General features: G+C 38.9%; 1 protein-coding gene across 5 annotated transcripts in view; it reads left to right on the top strand.

The window, feature by feature from the left end:
• Nucleotides 1-24,571, top strand: part of TMEM131L (transmembrane 131 like) — a 119,211-nt gene that overhangs the window by 51,490 nt on the left and 43,150 nt on the right. For 3 of the 5 annotated variants that reach the window (XM_034771030.1, XM_034771028.1, XM_034771029.1), the window contains exons 4-10: nucleotides 6,950-7,018; nucleotides 8,273-8,396; nucleotides 9,539-9,655; nucleotides 12,074-12,184; nucleotides 19,979-20,056; nucleotides 21,511-21,664; nucleotides 24,455-24,513. In XM_034771030.1, the coding sequence (XP_034626921.1) occupies nucleotides 6,950-7,018; nucleotides 8,273-8,396; nucleotides 9,539-9,655; nucleotides 12,074-12,184; nucleotides 19,979-20,056; nucleotides 21,511-21,664; nucleotides 24,455-24,513 (712 nt within the window). The remainder of the gene's footprint in view (nucleotides 1-6,949; nucleotides 7,019-8,272; nucleotides 8,397-9,538; nucleotides 9,656-12,073; nucleotides 12,185-19,978; nucleotides 20,057-21,510; nucleotides 21,665-24,454; nucleotides 24,514-24,571) is intronic. The other 2 variants (XM_034771031.1, XM_034771032.1) reach the window with 2 other exon arrangements.

Below are 24,571 nucleotides of genomic sequence, written 5' to 3' on the forward strand. Positions count from 1 at the left end.
TTCATTGTAGGTCCTGTTTTCTAGATCTGTATTTTTTTTTCTCTCTCCTCTAGAATTCTCCAATTTGTCCACATCTTTCCGAAAGTGTGGTGCCCAGAATTGGACACAGTACTCCAGTTGAGGTCTTGTGCGTTGCTTACAATTCTCCTGCTAACACGTCCCAGAATGATGTTTGCTTTTTTTTTCAACAGTATTACATTGTTGACTCGTATTCCTAGGCAGTCATTTCCCATTTCGTACGTGTGCAACTGATTGTTCCTTCCTAAATGGAGTATAGAATCATAGAATATTAAGGTTGGAAGAGACCTCAGGAGATCACCTAGTCCAATCCCCTGCTCAAAGCAGGACCAACTCCCAACTAAATCATCCCAGCCAGGGCTTTGTCAAGCTAACCTCTAAGGATGGAGATTCCACCAACTCCTAGATTTTGCATTTGTCTTTATTGAATTTCATCCTGTTTTATTTCAGACCATTTCTCCAGTTTGTCAAGATTATTTTGAATTCTGATCCTGTCCTCCCAAGCACTTGCAACCCTCCCAGCTTGGTATTATCCACAAACTATAGGTGTAGACTCTGTGCCATTATCCAAATCATTTATAAAGATATTGAGTAGAACTGGACCCAGGGCAGATCCCTATGGAACCCCGCTTAATATGCCCTTCCAGCTTTATTGTGAACCATTGATAACTAATCTCTAAGTACGATTTTCCAACCAGTTCTGCACTCCCCTTATAGTAGGTTTATCTAGGCAACATTTCCCTAATTTGCTTATGAGAAGGTCATATGAGACAGTATCAAAAGTCTTAGCCCTGGTCTACACTGAGGGGGAGGGCCGGGGAGTGGGTGAAGGGAAGGAGATTGATCTAAGTTACGCAACTTCAGCTACGTGACTAACATAGCTGAAGTCAACATACTTAGATCGACTTACCGTGGTGTCTTCACTGTGGTGAGTCGACAGCTGCCACTCCCCCGTCGACTCTGCCTGCGCCTCTCGTGGCGGTGGAGTACAGGAGTCTATGGGAGAGCACTTGGTTGATTTATCGCGTCTAGACTAGACACGATAAATTGACCCCCTCTGGATCGATGGTTGCCCGCCAGTCCGGCGGGTAGTGTAGATATACTCTTACTAAAGTTGAGATATATCACATTTGCTGCTTCCCTCCTAGACACAAGGCTTGTTACCATGTCAAAGAAGGATATTAGGTTGGTTTGCCATGATTTGTTCTTCACAAATCCATGTTCACTGTTACTTGTCACTTATTATCTTCTAGGTGCTTGCAAATTGATGGTTTGCATATTTGCTCTATTATCTTTCCGAGTACCAAAGTTAAGCTGAGGGGTCTGTAATTCCCCAGGTTGTCCTTATTCCCCTTTTTATATATATAGGTACTATATTTCCCCTTTTCCAGTCCATGAGGATCTCTCCTGTCCTCCACAAGTTCTCAGAGATAATCGCTAATAGCTCAGAGATCTCTTCAGCCAGTTACTTAAGTATTCTAGGACGTATTTTGTCAGGCCCTGTCCACTTGAAGACATTTAACTTGTTTCAGTAATTCTTAACTTGTTCTTCTCTTGTTTTAGCCTCACATCCTACCCTATTTACACTGATGTTCACTAGGTTAGGCTCATGCAGATGTGTTGCTGTAAGCTCTCTAGTGTAGCTGCTCTAAACTGACAGAAGAGAGCTCTCATGTCGACGTAATCCATCCCCAATGAGCAGAAATAGCTGTGTTGGCAGGAGAAGCTCTCCTGCTGACATAACACTTCGATCGGTGTAGTTTGTCACTCAGGAGGTTGGCTTATTAATGCCCCTGAATGACATAAGTTATACCGACATACCCTTCGTTATCTGATCACTGCTAACCTTGGTGCATTTTCCGTTCTGTTCTCATTGAGTAATGGGCCTACCCTTTCCTTGGTTTTTCTCTTGCTTCTAGTGTATTTGTAAAATGTTTCTTTGTTACCCTTTATGTCCCTAGCTACTTAAATCTCGTTTTGTGCCTTGGCCTTTATAATTTTGTCTCTACATGCTTGTGGTGTTTTTTTTTTACATTTGCCCTCTGTAATTTGACCTAGTTTCCATTTTTTGTATATCTCTTTTTTGGGTTTCAGGTAATTGAAAATCTCCTCGTTAAGCCAGGAGGTGGTCTCTTACCATATTTCCTATTTTTTTTCTACATATTGGTATTGTTTGCTCTTGTGGACTTAGTATCTCTTTAAAAAACTGTCAGCTTTCCTGAGTTCTTTTTTCCCTTAGACGTGCTTCTAACAGGATCTTACCTACCTATACTCTGTATGCTAAATTCTGCCTTCTTGAAGTCCATTATCTTTATTTTGCTGTTTTCCCTCCTACCATTTCTTAGAATCATGAGCTCTTACATTTCATGAGCAGTTTCACCCCAGCTGCGTTTAAATTCTCAACTAGTTCATCCTTATTTGTCAGAATCAAATCTAAAATAGCCTCTCCCCTAGTTGCTCTCTCCAACTTTGTAATAAAAAGTTGTCTCCAATGCATTCCAAGAACTTGTTGAATAATCTGTGCCCTGCTATATTATTTTCCCGACACATGTCTGAGTAGTTGAAGTACCCCATCGCCACCAAGTCTTGTGCTTTGGATGACTTCGTTAGTTGTTTAAAAAAATCCTCATCCACTACTTCTTCCTTATTAAGTGGTCTATAGTAGACATCTACCATGACATCACCCGTGGGGTTTTTTTTGGTTGTTGGTTATTTTTACGCCTTTTATCCTTACCCAGAGACTTTCAGCAGGTCTGCCTCTCACTTCCATTTTGACCTCAGTGCAAGAGTATACATCTTTGATACACAAAACACCTCCCTCTTTCCCCCTCCCTATTCATTCTGAACAAGCTGTACTGTTCTATACCAATATTCCAATCATGTGAATTATCCCACCAAGTCTCTGTGATGCCAATTATGTCGTAATTGTGATTACTCACTAGTATTTCTAGTTCTTCCTGTTTGTTCCCCATATGTTTTGCATTAGCATACAGATATCTAAGACAGTGATTTTCAACCTGTGGCCCATGAATCCCACAGATTATGTCTAAGGAGTCTGCGAAAGGTGACTATGAAAATAAAGTTTCAGATCCCAGAAAAGACATTCAGTTTTTCTTATCAATCAAAAGTATGTGAATACTCCCACCTACAGGTCAAAACCCAGAAGTAAGTGTTACCATAGAAGCCCACAGTTTAATGCCCTTTCTCACGCTGCATCAAATGCCAGGCCAAACATGTGCAACATTGATAGCTGAATTCTGTTCAGTAAGTTTTCAGTCTAAGATTTCTGTGATAGGGGTCCCTGGACCACAAGTTAAATTTCCAAAAGGGGCCATACCTCCATGTGAAATTTTTTCGGGGTCTGCAAAAGAAAAAAGGTTGAAAACCGCTGGACTAAGATGTTAATTAGATTTCTCCTCTATATTCCCTCCTTTGTCCTTGCTATGATTGCCTTTGTTCCCCCCAGGTTCTGGCCCTTCACCCTGGTCTCCATGTTCTGGACTTACCCATGGGCTTTTGTCTCCTGCCTCCATCGAATCTGGTTTAAAGCCCTCCTCAGTCTGCATCCAAAGATACTCTACTCCTTCTTTGATAGGTGGACCCGGTCTCTACTCAACAGACCTTCTCAGAACAGCATCCCATATTAAAAAAGCAGAAGCGCACCTGGCGAGACCATCTGCGTAGCTGTGGTTCACCTCCAGGTTCTGTTCGTCTCTGCCTGGGCCCCATCCTTGGAAGGCTGGATCAGAACATCACCGGTGCCTCCAACTCCTTCACCCTCACACCCTGTGCCCAGTAGTCACTTCTGATCTGCTCAGGGCCATACCTTGCAGTATCATTAGTGCCCACATGGACGAGCAGCATGGGGGAGTAGTCAGAGGGCCGGATGATTCTCGGCAAGCCTTCCGTAATGCCTTGGTTATGGGCCCCGGCAGGCAGCACACTTCCCGGGATGCCAGGTTAGTCTGGCAGATGGATGCCTGTGTCCCCCTTAGAAGGAAGTCACCAACCACCACCACCACCCTTCGTTTTCTCTTAAAAGTGGGGCCACAATCCTCATTGCTTTAGGGGTACATAGTTTCTTCTCCTCCATGTTTGGGAGAGATTCCTCATCCCTCTTTGCCTGGGCAGTGTACTTTTTTTTTTTAATCTGTGTGGATGGTGGGTTGGGAGCAGGCATTGTGCATTGTCAGCTGCCAGAAATAACAAGCAGCAAGCTCTCTCCCTGTGAAGGAGCCATTTCCTCCTTCCCTGGTGGTGCTACTGAAATCTTCTCTGTCTGGATTGCTTCTTCGGCTTTGGAGATTTCTATACGCATATTTTCAATGAATTCCTCATGTGCCTGGATACATCTCTGCCTAGTTACCTCCTCTTGTAGCTCTCCCACATGCTTCCTGAGAGATTCTGCAGGTAGACATCTCTTTGCAAATCCACACCAGTACCTAGGTAGAGGCATCCATAGTTGGGTTCTCTGTCTGGACAGAAGTGCAGCTGGAGCAATCAGGAGCAGTGTTGGCACTGGTGATGTGGCCTTTCCAAATTGTATTTCATCTCAAAAACAGAAATAAGTGCTCTGCTGGCTTCCAGAAGATTTTAAAAAAATGCCCAGAAATGCTGGAGAATTAAACATTTTCATTTAGAAAGGCTCTATCCCTTTTCTTTGCAGGTAGTCCTCAGGATATAAACTGATTGATTACATCAGAGGTTTGTCATGGTGTTTTTTTCCCCATTAAAAGACAGAATAATAAAAGGGCAGTGGATTTCCCTCTCCGTGCTCCTCCAGACTCTCTCTTTCTAGTTGTACACTTGGTCCTTGCCTGCTCTTGATAATTGAATAATTGTTAAATGAAATGGTAGCATATAACAACTATAAGAACCGGTGGTGTAATGTGTTTGCACAAATCATATCTTTTCAGTTGCGGTTTTGTCCTGTGTCCATTCTTGAACACATTTGCAGTTGCACTAGCTTTTGGGAACCTATCCCACAGAGGGGATTGTGGGAAAAGTTGTCAGGGTTCTAGAATTCCCAAGAAGAAAATCATTAAGTCCCCCTAATGTGGGTGCCATTTTCTAGTTTTCCTTTTAAAATATATATATATATAGAGAGAGAGAGGGGCCAAGAAAAATGATAGTAGTTTTGAGTTTAACTAAGTTGAAGTTGAGTTCTTGTAACAATGTTGTTGATTCTCTTTCCTACCAATATTGATTCTTTTTGTTTGTTTCAATTTGGAAAATGAAATAAATAAATATATAAAATTATTCAAGAATAACATTACAAGAATGCATTTTGAAATAGGTTATCAATGAACTGTCCTACCATGTGCCATAAAATCCATTTCCTGAGCTAATTAAAAAGGTCACTGTCCTCTCTTTCTCAAGGCTGTTAATAGCAGTCAAGGATAGCTCGTATTTATTTAGATTAAACTTCTTGAACCATGAAGGTGTGGACCTAGCAAACCTATGTAACAATGTCATATTGTTATCAATAACTCCATTCTTCCGCCTCCTTCCCTACTACTGTTTGTTACTCACTTGATGCACCTTGTTTGAAATCTAGGTGTCTTTCTGTTTATTTATACAGCTTGTAACACAGTAAGTCCCCTATCACTTTGTGTGCTACTGTGATACAAATAATAAATATTGATTCTGATGAGGATACTATTTGCAAATTTCCATCTTTAATCCCAACCTATTTCAAAACTGCAACAATTAAAATCACATAATTTTCAGGACCATTTCAGGTATTTGATATCTTCAGACTGATGCTACTCTTTCTCTAGCTGCACCCTCTGCGAAGTATCTGCCTTTTGCCCTATATTGCTGAACCTGGTCACTGGCTATGACACAAAGGCCTTTTCTAGGCATTTAGGGTATGTGTAGCTACACACTGCAGTGAAAAGCAGGCTGTGGCTACACTGTAATGTGTAGCTAAGCATGGCAGTGAATACACCTGCCATTCCCAACACAGGGAGCTGCTGGAACCTTCCTGGCTGTCTGCCCCCTGCCAGAGCTTTTCCCCACTGCCGGAGTCTTTCACTGTGGCGTGGAAAGTTTCCCACAGTGGGATACTACACTGTTAAAAATAATGGTGTAGACATGAGAGGCGCATGCAGAGAGCTATGTAGGGTATGTACCCAAAGGTTTTTATTGGCCTAAGCAGCACCATCTACACTGCTATTTATACCATGCTTGCAGGAGGGTAGGGGCGCAGTGTCTGCACTCTACATGAGTGTAGATGTAGTCAATCGGCCGCATCAACAGTAAGGAACTTTTCTAAAACATATTTAACACTGGGTGCATACCTATTGTAGACAAGGTTCTGGGGTCCATACTTGTTTTCACTACCATGTTTAATCTTGTTGAAAAGTTTAAACAGTGATGATAATGGGTCCAGACCTGGAATCCTTGTCTACAGTAGGGCTGTAACCTGCTGCTGAAGATATGTGAGAAATGGTGGGATTTTTTTTGTAAACTTCCCCAGTGCAGAGAAGAGTAAAGGGACAACTGAAACATATGTTACTCCATTATTTCTTCAATACACCTTTGGAGAAGAGATGCTAAAGCAGTATCTGTAAACCTAGGATTTGCTATTGGAAATAATTGTGGATAATGTAAGCATGGTGTTACAGTCCTTGTGGTGATTTCATCCAAATTCTCTTTTGCACATAAGAAATAATTGAACCTGAGTCATAATTTCACTTGTAGTGATTGCCAGTATATTCCACACCATAGAAATCTTATAAAAGTGTGAATAGTGCAGCTCTACAGAGGAATGTATGAAAAGCCATGGAACAGTGTGCTTGAGATGTAAAGTTAGGAGAGCACTTCAGTGTTAGCTCAATAACAAGACAAATGTGCATTTTAGGTAGTAGTCTGCCTCAGTTTCAAAATAGCATGTCAACAAAATATTCATCATTTTTTTCTTTTTCAGCTTCTCAGCAAGGATACCTAATGGGAAGGCCTTACATTTTCATCCCTCGGGTCTGCATTTCGGAATGCAGTGAGTATCTTAGATTATTGTTCCTTTAATTAATAATTAATGGGTGGGCTACCAAATTGAGGCAAGTTTGGAATGAAAAAGTATTAGCTCAGATCATTCCTTTCTATGGGAGAAAGGAATACACATTGTCCTGTTGAGGCCATCGTCACACGGGGTCCAGGCTCCCAGCAGCTCTCCTTCTTCCAGATACCTAGCAGTGTGGCTCAGAGCAAGTCGTAGTGAAAACACTGACATCTTTGTACGCTAGCATGCTGACTGTTCCTGTCCCACTGGGGTACCCGGGCCAGTGTTAACAAAGGGAATTTTGTCAGAAAAAAGAGTGGTATAGACAAAGTACGTAGATACTCTTCTCTCATTGCTCCCAAATCACGAGAAATATGATTCACCACTGTGACTGCAGTAAATTTCCTGGGTTTGAGGAACATTGATCATTGGGGGTCAGGTGAAAACGCTAGTTTCAGGGTTTGGGAGGAGAACACATGATGTTAAAAGGAGAATGGGTGACTGTAGACAGGAAACCAGTGAACACTGAGTAAACAGCATTTGTAGGTGATTCCTGTAGCTGTACCAAATGGGTTCTTACCATTGGATGGCCTCTTACTGAGATAAGTTGCTTTAGTAGATCTGGGAGTGGGCTTGTTATAGGACAAGAATAACACTTAAAAGAAATCAACTCTCTGAAAAAACAAATACATTGCTAGAATCTGTAAGGGTGTCTGTGCTGCTTAAGTTTTGGCTAGAGGAAAGCTTTTAAAGAATGATTAGCAGCTTTATCCCATCGGTTACCAAAAAGCACAATCCCCTTGTGAGCTAAAGGAATGTTCCAGAAGAAGTAGAGAATGTCTGCATCAGAAACAGCTTTCAAACTTATTACCAAAAATATATGGCCTAAAAGAATCATTTTGTCAACTGACCAAGCAAGGCTTTTACTTCTCTTAAACATAATTTGTTTCCTAAAAAATCTGTACCCAGCAAGTAAAAAAACCAACCTGACCTCCCTCTGTCTCTCTCTATATATGTATGTATGTACGTATCTATGTTTCACAAACTGTTAATGACCGTATGTGGTTTTTGCTATGTGTAACCGATATGTTTCAATGTCATTTATTTTTCTTTATATTTTAAAGGGTCAAACTGTTAAGCTGACAGATTGTTACATATCAAAATGTTTTAATAGCACCAAACTGTGTTGATTTTTCTTGCAAATTACCAATGTTTATAAAATCAGTAATACTTTGTTTTTTTTTCCCTTAGGTTACTGGGACTGCCCAGATCTAAAATGCTGTATGCTTACAACCCTAGTAGGGATAGAGAAGTTGTAGTGAATTCAGTGTTTACAGCTACTAGACATTTTCATGTGTCTCCTGTTCATAGCAGGGTGAGTGTTGATGTACTCTTGGAAACTATGCAGTGGCGGAGTGCCAATGCTTCATGTTTATTTTGGCTTAAAGTTTTTGTTCTGTGTTCTTTTTCCATGCTACCCCCAACTCATTCTTTCTCTGTGTTTGCTAGCTTACGTTTTTGTTTCACTTATACCTGGATAGATAAGGGGGGGAAATCCAAACTCCTACAATAAGAGAGGCTCCTTTTAAGATGGCTCAGAAAGGAAAGAATTCGTTATTGTTAAGATGGTTTGTTAAATCCCACTCTACTGTATGTACCATAGTGCTTCTGTGGAGTTCAGTAGTTCAAAGGCCTGAAGCTGTTTATAGCTTGGATTCTCAATCTCTTGAGTATAGTCCTGCATGTTCCTTATAAAGCAGATTTACAATACAATGGTTTTTTTTAAAGATTTTGGATTGCAGTTATAAAAATAACAAACTTCAGGACAATTGTTTAATTAAAGCTCTCTTTGTGAAACTTAAGAACATCTGAAGTATGTAAAAAGTACACTGCGGTGCTCAAGTTGACAAAGCCCAGATTTCACCCTCTTCTGGTGTGCTGGTATTTTTTCCCCCATTTGCTTATATCCAATCACCATTTTGACTAGGGCTGAATGAATGGTTCAGCAAACAAGCTTGAACGTGGCTCACATAAACGGGGAAGAGTTAGGATTTTCCAGACATAAACTTGATTCTGTTTTTATGAGTTAGGCTCAGATTTGGTTGCCAAACTGTATGCCCAACGTTAACTGTGACTCAGTTCATTAAGCATCATATAGCTCATGCATTGGTTCACTTCACTGTGTACTGAACTACAGAGAACCGATTGTTGGGCTAAAACGTTTTTGGACATCGATATTGTGTAGGTGGACAAGCTTTTAGAGCTTTCTATTAAGTGTCCTCCTGACCATTTGATATCCTAAAAATTCTGAGCTCAACATTGCACATTGCTGAGTGTTCTCAGTTCTTGACTTTATTGGGAGTTGAGTGTGCTCAGTACCTGGTGGGATGGGGCCCTGCATTTGTGGGGTTCATGCATCTGGATTCATATATAGAAAGGTCTGATGATAGATGATGTCAAAGGGAAGGAGCTGCAATTAGCTGTATTGAGCAGCAGGCTTTTATGTTGTCTCTTTAGGTGATTCCAGCAATGGGAAAAATTTCTTTCAGAGTCCTCTTTCTGCCAACAGAGGAAGGCAATATTGAAAGTTCATTATTTATAAATACCTCATCTCATGGAGTACTTTCATATCAGGTAACTTTTCAATTGACTCATGCTTCAAAAATGACCTCTAAAGACATTAACTTAAAAATCTAACTTTGAAAATATGTTGAATTCCTGACATAACCAGGATAAAGGGAGCAAAGTTTGCCGTTGACTAAGACCCTGGTCCTACAAACATTTATGTATGCCCTTAATGTTACTATCATTACTGGGACTACTCATGGTAATCCAGTTAAACACATGTGTGTTTTGTAGGATTGCGGTCTATGTCCACCTGCCACAAATAGCTGCTTCTACACCATGTGCCAGCATAGCATGCACTATGCTGGGATGTAACATGCATTAGAAGTGTTTAGGAAACAAACTTACTGAGTCTTGTGTAGGTGGTCTTCGAGCGCTGGGGTTCTTTTGTGGATAGATGCAGTGGAGTCTCACAGGGTGGAAGGGTAAGTTGTAGCAGTTTTAGGCTTCTTGAAAAATAAAACAAAAGGGTAAGTGATGGCTGGTGACCTGAAGATTCCTCTTATTCTGGTTACCTGAAGAATTCACCACGTATTTCTTGAGTTATTTGACATTAAAATATTTTAAAGGGAATGTTACATATTTGCTGTTTTTTTTCCTGCACTTTGATTAATTTTTAAATTCATTTCCTCCATTATTTAAAAAAATAACACCAACTTGAACCACATTGCCCACTCCCTCATCCTGAGACTGCTATAGGAAAAAAATCTCAAAATGAGATGTAGGTCAACTAACTTGAAAAATATACCTGATAATGCACACTATTGGTGTGTGACATTGGGAGAGGCTCAGAAATGTGGCTGGGATATTTTTAGGGAAGCTAGAAGAACAATCTACTAAATGCTGATTTATCATCTCACTTTTATGTCCAGCTTCTCTTCTCTTTCATTTGGCTTGTTGCTCTTCATACATCTCATTTCACCTTGTCCTTTTGTGGACAAGTTTTAAGAAGGTGTTTTATAAAATGGTCAGTCATTTTACTAGTCTGCAAAGATTTTTACGGCAGTCATCTTTAATAGAATAAAGTAAGAGCTTTAACTATAACAGGGCCACAAACTCTAGGGTAGGCATAACTTCTGTGGTGCAGGAGGCATTATGATGCACTGTGACAGCATAAAGGATATAAAACACATTTGATGTTTCTATACCGTATTTATATTTCAGTGAGTATGTAAAAAAAAATTTTTTTTAAATGTTCCTTGTGGAAAATTCACTGCTGTGATTTTGAGTTATGGGAAAATGAGAGTGAGTATACTTTTTCACCTTAAAATAAAGCAAAGACCTCTCTTCGCACCAGTAAGCAAAATACATTCCAAAGTTAGCACGTGGCTCTTTCACTGAAAAAAGTTTTGGGGGTGAGGAATAAGAAAGCAATATAAGAGATTGAAAAGTCACTTCTCAACATGTTCAGTGTGCAGCTAAGATTTTAGAAGAGACTAACGAACCCTCTGCCCTATCTGTGACATCACTGTGGGTGAGGAGAACTGCACATTTTGCCTTCATGTATGTGCCTTCATATGGTTCATGTAGGTTTTGGGGCTGCTGATGGGTTGGCACTGATGTACAGGCTGGATAAAGGAAACAGTAAATACCTTATTGAAACACAATCAGCAAAATCATCTTTAAATAAAACCTGCCTTAATATTAGGGGCAGAGGATTATCCCAGATGTGGAAAAATTCAACTCTTGCAACTTTATGGTCCCCTCATGTTTTTATTCCATTCTGCATTTCTCTGCAGATTTTAAGCTTGTTTTAAAAAGTCTTATTCTGTTCTGAAGATACAACCATCATATGCAATGTGCTACTGCTCTGTTAATGCAGCTTTGAAGAAAACTGTGTTCAGCCAAATAACAGTAGTCAAAGTATGAATTTACTCATTCCCCATGCCGTTCTTCTCAATGCTCTGTGAACAACAAAGCCTAAATGGTACGTTTTAAAGATGACATGGAATTTTTAAAACAAGTTCCCTCTTTTGCTTCTTTCTATGTAAAGAAGGTGTGAAATGTGTGTTCTCCCCAGACGTTCTTTTTGATAGAAAAGCTGTTGGCTGGAGGTGTCTGATATCATGGTGCAGTTCACAAGAATCATCAGCAGCATCCACATATATGATGTGTCTATTAAAATTGCCTGAAAGAGAATTTGTTTTTGTTTTTAATTGTTTGGAGACACTTATATGTTACATTGATGGGTGCCCTTTTATTAGGGATACATCATAATGTCTGAATGAATGAATGCACAAAGGGGGACCTGTAGTTACTTTTTAGAGTAGAACTCTCTGCACAAAATGCTGCATTACCTTTTGTTTTTAAAGTGTAATTTTAAAAACTAGTTTATTTCTTGGAGTCTTATTAGCAAAATGAAGTTTCATGGTTTGTGATAATTACTTAAATATCAGATGTTGGAATAATGTACTGTTTTTACAACAGGTATTTGGAACGGGATCTCTGGGAACCTCTCCAGAAGATTCTAACAAGCAGCTAGTGAATACCTGTTTACTGCTTCCACGTATCCAAAACATCCAGATTTCACCAACACTGGTACAGTATGCATTTTTTTTAAAACACAACATTAGTAAACTTAGAAATACAGGAACTTACATTTTTATTTTCAGGTATGCAAATAAAAATATATATTAAAAAAATCTTTACTTGTGTTACTAACAAATTAATTTTTTTCAGAAATTGACTTCAATTTGCATCACTCGAGTTTTTAAGATTTTTGCATTTCACGTTGTAGGAGGGTGAATCTTACTGGTCAATCTCACTTTCTCTCTCATTTTCTGGTTTCTGTGCAGTGGCACAGTAATGTTATGGTAGGAATTAAAACATGGTGGGGAGGTAAAGTTTAAATGAAAAAATTGGCATGAACAGTTGTTTATATGGTTAACTTTGTATATATTTGTTTACAGCTTGATTAAACTTCTTTTTTAACCATGGTGCCTACAACTGGGGTGAAAGCTCCCCAGAATAGTTATTAATTTAAAGGTGACCTGCAGAGTTCAAAAAATTGTATTTGTGACCTTTTCTGCATGTTAATAATGAATAAAATAAGCCTATAGAGATTAAAAAAGTTATTGCCCTATTTGCCACTGCCTTGAATCTTGTGTAATCATTTGTGCCTACACAAAGTTTGAATAAAATGCTGTTGTATCAGATTGGTGACAGTTTATACATACACGCGCACACACCATTTGCTTTGAAGGAGTTCAAGGCATTTGAGGGTCAAACCCATTGTCTCTTACTTTAGAGCTTGTGTACAGATGACAGTTATTCCAGAATAAAATGGTGTGAATTTAAAGCAGAATAGCTATTCCAGAAAAACTCCCATGTGTAGATACACTTCTAGCTCGATATAATGCTGTCCTCGGGAGCCAAAAAATCTTATCACGTTAAAGGTAAAACCATGTTATATCGAACTTGCTTTGATCCACCGGAGTGCGCAGCCCCGCCCCCTCGGAGCACTGCTTTTCCGCGTTCTATCCAAATTCGTGTTATATCGGGTCGTGTTATATCGGGGTAGAGGTGTACTCTTATTCTGGAATCAGAATACCTTTTGCTGGTTTAGCGTAATCCATTTCCAAAGAGAGGAGAATGGGAGTAGCTGTCAAGAGACACAGCAGCTATGGAAGGAAGGGGAGGCTCCCAGGGAGGAAGGTGAAAAGGAAAGTCAGCAGAAACCTATAGCCAGGCTGGGTAGAAGGGAGAAGGTGATCAGCAGCTTCCTGGGGAAGAGGCATGACAGTTTGGGCATTAATAAAGTTTTGCCTTTTTTTTATTAACTATATCCCACATTTTAAAGCAAATCTGTATTTTTAATATGAAAAAACACAGAACCCAGCCCTTCTCTAGTTTAAAAATGTGGCTTTCCTTCTGTGGTTTGTTTGTGCCTGTGACTTTTTCTTCTGGACTTTCAGTCTTCTGATTTGGGCAGGACCCTTCTGAATTTCGGGATGAGTCCACCCCATTCTCAGTTTCACTTTAAATAGTGCAGGGTTTGGTAGCTGTGGGATTCAACTCCCTCTGCTTACTTCAGACATAGAGTGAGCCAAGTCCACTAAAAAAAATAGATAGGTATATCTCTATCTCATAGAACTGGAAGGGACATTGCAAGGTCATCAAGTACATCCCCCTGCCTTCACTAGCAGGACCAAGTACTGATTTTTGCCCCAGATCCCTAAATTGCTCCCTCAAGGATTGAACTCATAACCCTGGGTTTAGCAGGCCAATGCTCAAACCCCTGAGTTATCCCTCCTGGACACTATGCTGTCTTGGGTTTGTCATAGTACATCTTGTACCCTTCTCCCCACCCCCCCCAGTTTATACATAGTGTGGGTATTTTTTAGGGAGTTTTTTGGAATTTCACAGTAGTCAAAGCAGCATACGCAGCTTAAACTTCTCTAACAAGTCCCAAAATAATCTGAGGCCTTACAGCTTCTTCTTCCTTAGGAATTATTTCAGGCTATGTAGATGTCCATCTATAAAAAACGGAAATAAGGACAACCTGGGGAATTGTAGACCAATCAGCTTAATTTCAGTACCTGGAAAGATAATGGAGCAAATAATTAAGAAATAGTTTGCAAACACCTAGAAGATAATAAGGTGATAAGTAACAGTCAGCATGGATTTGTCAAGAACAAATAGTGTCAAACCAACCTAATTCTTTCTTTGAAGGGTAACAAGCCGTGTTTGTGTGGGTGAGGGGAGGGAAGTGGTATATCTTGACTTTAGTAAGGCTTTTGATGCCGTCTCATATGACCATCTCATAAACAAACGAGAGAAATACAACCTGGATAGAGCTACTATAAGGTGGGTGCATAACTGTTGGAAAACCATTCCCAGAGAGTAGTTATCAATGGTTCATAGTTAAGCTGGAAGGGCATAATGAGTGGGGTCCCGCAGGGATCTGTTCTGGGTCCAGTTCTGTTCAGTATCTTCATCAGTGATTTAGATAATGGCATAGAGGGTACACTTACAAAGTTTGCAGATGATGCCAAGCTGTGAGGGATTGCAAGTGCTTTGGGGGGAATAAGATTAAAATTCAAAATGATCTGGACAAACTGGAGAAATGGTCTGAAGAAAATAGGATGCAATTCAATAAAAGACAAATGCAAAGTACTCCACTTAGGAAGGAATGATCAGTTGCACACATACAAAATGGGAAATGACTGCCTAGGAAGGAGTACTGTATAAAGGGATCTGGGAGTAGGGTGATCAGACAGCAAGTGTGAAAAATCGGGACGGGGGTGGGAGGTAATAGGACCCTATATAAGAAAAAGACCCAATAATCGGGACTGTCCCTATAAAATCAGGACATCTGGTCACCCTATCTGGGAGTCATAGTGGATCGCAAGCTAAATACGAGTGAACAGTGTAACACTGTTGCCAAAAAGCAAATATCATTCTGGGATGTGCCTAGGAGCTGTAGGGACACGGAGCAGGGTAGGAAGCCCTGCCAACCCTCCTCCTCCCCCCCCACACAGTACCACCTCGGCCCGGTCCCCCACCTCCCCCACTACCAGCAGCGCCCCTGGACCTCCTCCCTCCCCCCAAGCACCCGCGGACCCCGCCCAAGTTTTAGTCAGGGCAGGTATTTTTCATAAAAGTCATGGACAGGTCACAGGCCCGTGAATTTTTGTTTACGGCCAGTGACCTGTCCATGACTTTTACTAAAAATACCCATGACTAAAATATAGTCTTAATCATTGTGACAGGTATAGTCTGTTAACATGACTTTGGATAAAACAGGGAGTGTCTGTGTGTGTGGGGGGGGGGAGAGAGAGAGGGGTGTGATAGCTCTTTAGGAATAGGGAACTAGGGATTTAAGACTGAGGAAATCCTGGAGGAAAATCCCAGTTGAAGCCAAGATCACAGAGGAGGCTTATTGTATATTATTGTTTTATTTACTATTAAAGCTAAACTCCTGGGAGGGAGGGAGTTTGAATAATACAACCCTGATCCAACAAGCACACCTATTATGTGCAAATGTTTACAGAATCAGTCTAATTGAGGCCCTATCTAGGTTAGATTGTGGACATAGAGGGAAATTGCACTCAATTTCCACACAACCCTTCTGGTGCTGGTTGAACAATATTTTGAAAACAGTCCAGCCAACAGTCTGTGATGTTTTCTCTGTTTGGATGGGTAAAAATACGCTTCACTGAGTAATAATCATTATCAGAACCACCAGACTGTTTTTTGTTTGTTTTTAATGAATTATCAGAATGTAATAATATAAAATAGAATCCTTGAACTTTTATGGCTGGAAAGGGAACCTACTAGGTCAGTTGGTCCAAGCTCTTGCTATTTCTTTAAAGGTTTCTGTCTCTGTACGATCTCTACTTGGTGCGAACCAAGAAGTGACTTGAAGATTTGTAGTAATTTTGACTCTTACTCAGTCAAATCTGTTCTTTTCTCTCTTTGAAAATTAGCATTCTTCCTCTATTCCCACCCTGCACACCTCTCCCTCTACCCCCCACCCGCTTTCCCATTAATCTTGCCATTAAAAATGTCTTTTTTAGTAAACTGAGGTTTTTGTTGGAAATTATCTTTATCATCAAACCAATTGCTTCTTGCTTCTAGGACAATTTTTACCTTTTTTTGTATCTACTATCCCTGTATGTTCAGTACAATATTCAGAGCAAAACAAAATGTCCATAATAGCAAACTATATAATCAAACATTCATAATTGCTCCTTTTGCCCATAGTAATTAATGAGGTGAAATAGTCTCTAGTTACATTTTTACAAACTGATGGGAAGCTTAGAATATCCAAAATGTACCAGTGTATAATGGCCCTGTATTAAAGACCAGGTTGATTTTAATATTTGTGTTTGCATGCATGTGTGTTAGAGCTGAATGGAGAATGGTAATTCTGTTTCATGGAAGATTTCAAGATTTGATTTCTTTTCAATTCAGAAAGCAAACCAAAAGTTTTTCAGAATTCTTCATGAAAGGGAATTACCATTTTCCACCCAGTCCTACTGGAAGTACTAACTCGGAGGCCCCTCGTCTGGCAAGCTGCCCATGAGCCCAGGCTGCTGAAGAGCTGTAAGCCTAAGAGCTTGGAAGCCAGGACTCCCAGGGCTTTGCAGCAGCCCATCATGTGTGTTGCTCAGGAGCCAGGCAGGTAGGAGCAGGCAAGAGCAGAATTTTGTCAAAATTGAAGCATATCCACAGAACCTTTCAGTTTTGGCAAATCCTGATGAAAAACCATTGAGCTGAAAGTGTAAGAGAGAGTGTGTGTGTGTGTGTGTGTGTGTCAGTCAAAATGGTTCCATTATTCCTGTCACACAGGGCTCATTCTAGATTTTTTTTGTTATGGGTCTTTGCTTTTTCATTTTGCTTCTTATGAGAACAAGGCACTGTATAATTTCACATTCTGCTATGATTCATATGCCATAGCAGTTTTCTGTGTTATAGGACAGAATACTTACACAATCAAGAAAGGAAGATGAAGGTGGTGAAGCTTTTTTTCATGGAATTGTAGTATACTGATTCTAAGATTCCTTATTTTGTCCTCTCTTCTGTGATGTATGCATCCTGTCAATTACGTAAGACGCTTGGCTTGACAGGCAATATATATTGTCTGTCATAGCACAATGAAGAACCCTTTTCTTTTCTGAAGTTACCTTTGCACATTTAAAAAAATCCCTATAGACAGCAGATGAACATAAAATACAGCTGTGTTTTGGAATTTTTCTTTCCTTTCTTTTTTTTTAGTAGCTTCACTCTTTTAAAATACCAAATTATAGCATCCAGGGCATGCAAAACAAAACCATTATGATTGGGATTGGTTAACTGGTGCACCAAATTGGCTACTTGACTACTGCGTTCCTAGCAATTGTGGGCAACAAAAGGAAGGCAGGAAACCCCTGATCTAAGGCATTTAAAATCTAGACTGGACAGAGTGCAATTCAGAAATGTAGTAATCACTATAAAAGTTAGGGGAATAGAACTCCGTTGACAGGTCATTAGGACCCAAAATCAGGGACAAAATAAATCATCTTGTGAATCCTACCCTTATTAAGGATAAAATTTTCTCAAAGCATGTAGGGCTTTCATAAGGCTTGCCTCATCACCTAATCTCTGATTTAAGGGTTTAGGATAAACTTCATCCTATAAGAAGTTGTTAAATCACATTTGATACATAAGGGGGAGGAGACATGAGAAATGAAACATGACACGAGAAACCTTCAAAATAGCAGTGAGGGCCAAACTGAGAAGCAAAGGTATATGACTAGGAGACAGAATAATAGCCTTTACTCGAAGTAGAGAGAGAAGTGGTTCAGACAAAGCTATAGAAAAACTTGACTCAGAGTATTACATTTAGTTGACCTTTATCTGGAGAAAATCTGAAGAGCCTTAACTGACCAAGCACTTTAAGCAAAGGAAAAGAATGCATAAAGTAGTGGTGTATAGGCTAGTGAAAAAAAAAATATAGTTCTTTCCAGGAAGGTTCAGAAGGGAAATCTAAGTTGGATAAGGTTTATCAGACCAATTAGCTGACTTACAAGTGGTCTGCTCACATTAACCCATTTTCTTGTTGAAACTCCACTGCCAGTAATAGCTGTGGAAGGTTAATTCATGATGCACATAATGGATTTAAGAGCTTGATCTACTTGCATAATTTGATTAGGACAAAATAAAGGTGAAATTGCAAAAAGAGGTGAATTGGTTGAGACTCCCATTCCTCAATAGTGCTGTGCTAAAAAAGGAGTTTTTTAAAATTGTTTTTTAAATTATGTGATTAACCTTTGGAGGTGTTAGAACTCCCCCTTGTGGGATTCTGCAATATTTGCTATATAAACTGAGTGAATACCAAAGAAATCATGTTGACTTTTTGTTTTGTTGTGCTCTTATGCAATCACACATCACATTATAGAAGAAGCATTATGCATGTGGTGAATTTACTGTGTGATAAAACCACCACCACCTTATCTGTAGAAAAAGGCTTCAAAGTGTCTCCTCCTGATTGTATTTCTTTCAGGATTTTAAATGCATGTCTCTTCCCTGAGCAAATAATAGAATGGATTTCCTGTGAGGTTTTTATACAAAAGCTCATCAGAGATAAAAATATGCATTAGGGTATGGCACCTTTTAACATTTCTTTCACAGTTCTGCCTCTTTCAACTTCAAATGATTTCAGTTTTTTTTAAAGGAAAAGATTGAGTAGATTACACTGGCTCTTGCATCTTTGGAGACCTTGATTCAAATTTGAGTGAGGTCACAAATGAAAAATTGACTGTGATCTTAAATTAGTCCCCAAACCATCATGTAATTTGGCATAATTGACAATCACTGATAAGGAGAAGCACAGAATTATTATGGATTGTTGGTATGACATACTATGTATGACAATATTTCACATAGCTTGCATGCATTATGTCTGGCTAAGTTTAGACAGTGCTACTGCATGAACATTTTATAAGCTGGCAAAATAAACACATTCATTTTTTTTTCTTTCAAATTAATAAAAAGGTGAAGCAACAGAAAATAATTTCTCTGTTTTGTGTTGTTTTATTTCTTTGTTTTGGTGTGAGACCTGAACATCAAGGCTGCATCCAGGAAATCTTACCACAAATTTAGCCTACCAGCAGTTTTTTAAATATGTTTTTCAAAGAAAATATACAGGAAAACAAGGAAGGAAGCTTTTATTGTATGTTAAAAAAAGGCATTATAGGAGAAAATCAAGTAGGAGCTTAAGATTTATAAGAGTCCATCATATGTTGCTACTGTATAAAATGTTTAATAATAATTTGACATGCAAGTAGGAGTGGAAATGATACTGTTTCTCGTTGAGCAGTGATATTGGCTGCCATATTACCCTAAAATAATAGTCAAATTAAAAAAATCAAAACATTTTTTTAAACTGATCTCCTTGCTGTCAGGGATTACATTTTATTGAAACTGAAAGAATTAACAACATTGCCATTTGTTTTTCGCTATTTTGTTTGCCTTTTGCATTTCCTTCAGCTAGTACAATGAAAATAACGAAGTCAACTTCACATTCATTTATAGTCAGCTTTCACTGGGAGGTTCTCAGTGATGCAATGTTTGGGTGGCATATATTGCACAAAAACATGTATCTAAAACCAGTGATTTGGATTTATGGATTTTAAAAACAAATGAAAATGTTAGATTTTGTGTAAAAGCTTGGCTTTCAAAAGCCTTCATATTAGAGAAAAAACACTGTATCTTTTGGAATCTCAATAGAAATGTAATGGGAATAGTTTTTATTGGCCTTACAAAATGTAAACTTTGGGCCAAATTTGACTGGATATAATCTGTTAAATCAAACACTTTGAACTGTTGTCTTAATTTTTCCTTTTCTAGGCAGAAACTACGAATGCCAGTCTCTTACAAGTTCATCTTGAATGCAGTTTACATAACAATATGTGCCAACAACTTAAGGTATGACATGTACATTTCATTTTAATGGAACACTGACCAGGGTTTTAGGTTTAAAAATTAGGGCTGTCAATTAATTGCAGTTAACTCATGTGATTAACTCAAAAAAAAAAATTAATCGTAGTTTTAATCGCACTACTAAACAATAAAATACTAATTGAAATTTATTCAATATTTTGGGTGTTTTTCTACATTGTTAAATATATTGATTTCAATTACAACACAGACTGTAAAGTGTATAGTGCTCACTTTATATTATTTTTATTACAAATATTTGCACTGTAAAATAAAAAACAAAAATAGTACTTTTCAGTTCACTTCATAAATGTACCATAGTGCAATCTCTTTATTGTGAAAGTGCAATTTACAACTGAAGATTTTTTTTTCTTTGTTACATAACTGCACTCAAAAACAAAACCATGTAAAACTTTAGAGCCTACAGGTCCACTCAGTCCTACTTCTTATTCAGCCAATTGCTAAGAGAAACAAGTTTGTTTACATTTACAGGGGATAATGCTGCCCGCTTTTATTTACAATGTCACCTGAAAGTGAGAACAGACGTTTGCATGGCACTTTTGTAGCTGGCATTGCAAAGTATTGTCAAGCGATTAAAAAAATTAATCACGATTAATCACACTGTTAAACAATAATAGAATACTATTTATATAAATATTTTGGATGTTTTCCACTTCTGTCTTTTGGAATCTCAAGGCTGTGAGAAGTCTGGGATCCAGATTGCTTCTTTTACCTTATACCTCACCATACTATTTAAGGTCAGCTGAGTGCTCTTTCTCTCAGTCCCTGAGCTTGGACATTCTTTGTTGCACATCTGAAGGTTCCCCACCTTTGGAATTCATTCCGCTAGTCTGTTTATAGTGCACCTTATTCAGAGTGAAGGATTTTACAAATGAAAATGTTTTACAGTCCCTAAGGCCAGACCTTCCAGTTGAAACTACTGTTACATTGGGATTCTTTTGAGGCTTAATCCTTAGTGTCGTTTTAATGTTTATTATTATTTATCACTTGTATCACTATGGCACCTCAGAGTCCAAGTCATTGACCAGGACCCCATTGTGCTGTGCTTTGGTTTTACTTTTTTGTGTAGGAGTGTGTGTGTGAACTGAGTGTTTGCAGAATGCGTCCTGGAGACTGCAGCTTTCTGTTTATCCAGAAAGAGGCGCAACGTTGCCAGGGAAGGCTTCCCCATGTTGCCCCCAGAAAGTCCCTCTTTGAGTGGAATTTGCTCTCTGTATCTGTGCAGTCCTCTGCCTCTACTGAGAATTCCATCAAAGTTCTAATTACTGCCCCGGGATTGGTACCTTTGTGATGCACATAGAACATTTGTCTATTAGAAATTGGCTGAGACCATCAATTCAGTATGTTCTATTCAAATCAGATTATTTTATGAAATTTCCCCTCTTTTCCACCACCTTTCCCCCTCATTTATGTCACTCCAGAGTTGCTGTTTTATGTCTGACGATCCAGTGCTGCTAAAAATGAGCTTAGTACTAAGAATGGAAAACTCCCAACAGGAATTTGTGGATCACAGACAGTACTTACTGGAGAATCTTTTTGTAGTTTATGTAGCAATGGACAAAACTGAGACCTCAGGTAAGTCCAAGACATGACTGTTAATTTTAATAGAAATTGCTTTTATATACATTTCAGAATCTAGTATTCAAAAATATATTGGTCTCAGTGACATCCTCTTTATTTTGCTGTTTAATGAGAAGGCCAGATTACTGAAGTGAAACTGTTTGACATTTTGTGTTTAATGCAGAATTACTGTGGTGGTGTTTCTTAATGAAAGAGGTAGCAAGCATCTGCAGTTGTAAACTGCATTTGTTACATTCTTTACTTTTTCCCTTAAGATTTCTGTATGGAACAGAAACATCCTTTTCTTAGGTGTCTGTTTAAATAGTACAAAATGTGTGGTTGTGATGATTGCTTTTGTTTCCTCCTTTCAGCAAAAGTGCAATTGATGAAAATTGTAGTATTCTAATTTCCAAGGAATTAGATTAACAGAACTAGACCTGCAAAGAAATCAGGATCTAGAAAGAGCAGGCATTGTGGAATTACTGTAATAATATAATACAAAGGATCTTCGTATCATCATTTTTGGAGGCTAGAATTCCACATGCGAAGTAACCATCTACTTAAACTTTTTGTATCATACGTTTGTTGGGTAAATAGATAATTTTTCTCCAAATCCAAGGGATGAGATATCTTGGATTTTTAATTATTTATAGCACACCATTACCTTTATAATTGTTTAGATTTTTTGGAACAAAAATATAGTTTTCTGCCAATTGTACTGTCTGGTAGAAGAAAAAATGACTCATCAAAACAGATAAATGATTCAGTTATCACTTTTACCACATTTCAAGGTCTGGGTGCAAAACACATTTATCGTTCTTCCAGAGCCTGCTGTGTAGTTGAAAGGGTTGGTAATTGACTGGAGTGATATTTACATTTGACTGATGGAGCTGATATGTCCGCAATAAATCTGTTTTCCCTCATGTCTGAGATAGCAGTGTTTTGTTGCACTGAGTTGTGGAAGCATATTTAGTCTTACACTTGTGGATAAATGTTCACATCTGTCATGTCCAGGGGTATGGCTGTAACATCCTTTTTAATGGATTCAGGTGATAGAAGAGCATTTTTAAAAAAGCTATATACTTCCTCAGTATAATGCAAATCATAAATCCCTATACACTAGGGTAAAGGCCTGTCATAATTCCTTTATGATGCTGGCAGTGGGAAGTTATAGATCTTTTGCCTTAATGGTCCTGTGGGCAGCTTTTCAACTTCAGATAATAATGTTTGTTAATTTTCTTTATGTTGATGTGCTTAAGTAAGAGAGACTTGGAGTCTGCATCTCTTCTCGCTACACCAATGTGAATCGAGAGTAACTCTGTTGAAGTCAGTAAGCCAGATCATGTGTTCTGTGGCCTGCAAATTTGGGGTGTATGTGCTTGTATGCGTGTGTGCAAGGGAGGCTTTAGAGCACATTTGTGAATCCCTGATTTTGGGATTACTTTGGTCCCTACAGTAATTTAGTGCAGTTTTAGCCACACCCTTCTCTGGCAGCCATACTTCCTATTGTTTGATGAGCTATTGATTTTGGATTAATTATATGTTCCATTCTATATGCATCCGAAGAAGTGGGCTGTAGTCCACGAAAGCTTATGCTCTAATAAATTTGTTAGTCTCTAAGGTGCCACAAGTACTCCTGTTCTTCTTTTTTAGGAATTTCCAGTTAGCACTTTGAGACTTGGTAGGTTCTTGTCCCAAGATCATGCCCACTATTTATTAAAATTACTGTTCAGTTGGGAACCCCGATGTGCATGGTTACAACATTCAGACATTGGAAGAACCTTTTGTGATTGTAAGTTTTATTAACATAGTGAGAAAAGTTACAAACATTCCAGTCCAGCAAGGTGGATAGAGATAATTCAGAATGTGTCTCTGAGCATTCATGTACTCACACCGTCCCTTGCAAAAGAACCTGAAGTGTTTGTTATCATCCTCATCATCAGACTCACCATCACCGCCAGTGGTCACCACCCTGGGGTCTCCCAAGAATTACGTCTCCCACACAGGCCGAGATGCAACTTTTATAATGTGTTACACTGCCACTATGCCTAATGCGTATTCACAGTAGAGTTTTTTCCTCTTTTCCTTATTTGTATTTCCTCATCCTAATGTTGGGGTGCCTTTCTCCCTTAGGTTACTAGCTTATTTATCTCAAGCTTGTTAATTACCATGGTACTCTTGTGGTCAGACCTCTGCTGATGTACCTAACTTAAAATATCCCAAGTTGATATAAATTGGCATCTTGTGGTTACCTGTCAGCCGTTTAGTTATTACTACATTTTGTCCTGTGTCTTTTATAATCTAGGGTTACTCCTAGATAACTGCATATGCGAAGGCTTTTGAGCCTTATGCTTTGTTACCTAAGCTATTGTTTTACAGGCCTTGTAATGGTTCTGCCTTAACTTATACCCCTGTCTTACTTGGCAAATACCTATCCCTATGGGCTACACTATACCATGGCCTGGAAAAAGGGAGGCTATGCTGGCTCTGTGGATAGGGCTGTGTGCCAGCTGGGGATTTAGGAGCTGGTGGCAATGCCAGCTTTCCAGCCGATTTTTGCCACCATAATTAGGGCCAAAGATATGGCAAGGTGGATTTACACCAGCATAACATGGCATGAGAGGAGAGTCAGGCCCAATATGTGATTAACTTTTAATTTTTACAAGAGACATATTTTCACATAGAATAATTCTATCTCCTAATTTTCATTTGAATATGTTAGATATTGTTTCTCATATTAATGTCTGACAAAGCAGTGGTACTTTGATCTTTGGTACTTATCTGGATGTTCATTTTTTTGGACAGATGATTCCACAGTAAACATGTATGTATTGCATTCAGGGAACAACGTTTTACATATACAGGTAATTATGTTCTTCATGCAATCATATTCGGAGGTATTGAATTTAATTAGGATATTAA

Source organism: Trachemys scripta, chromosome 5 (genome assembly GCF_013100865.1).
Source record: "Trachemys scripta elegans isolate TJP31775 chromosome 5, CAS_Tse_1.0, whole genome shotgun sequence".
NCBI classification, from domain to species: Eukaryota; Metazoa; Chordata; order Testudines; family Emydidae; genus Trachemys; species Trachemys scripta.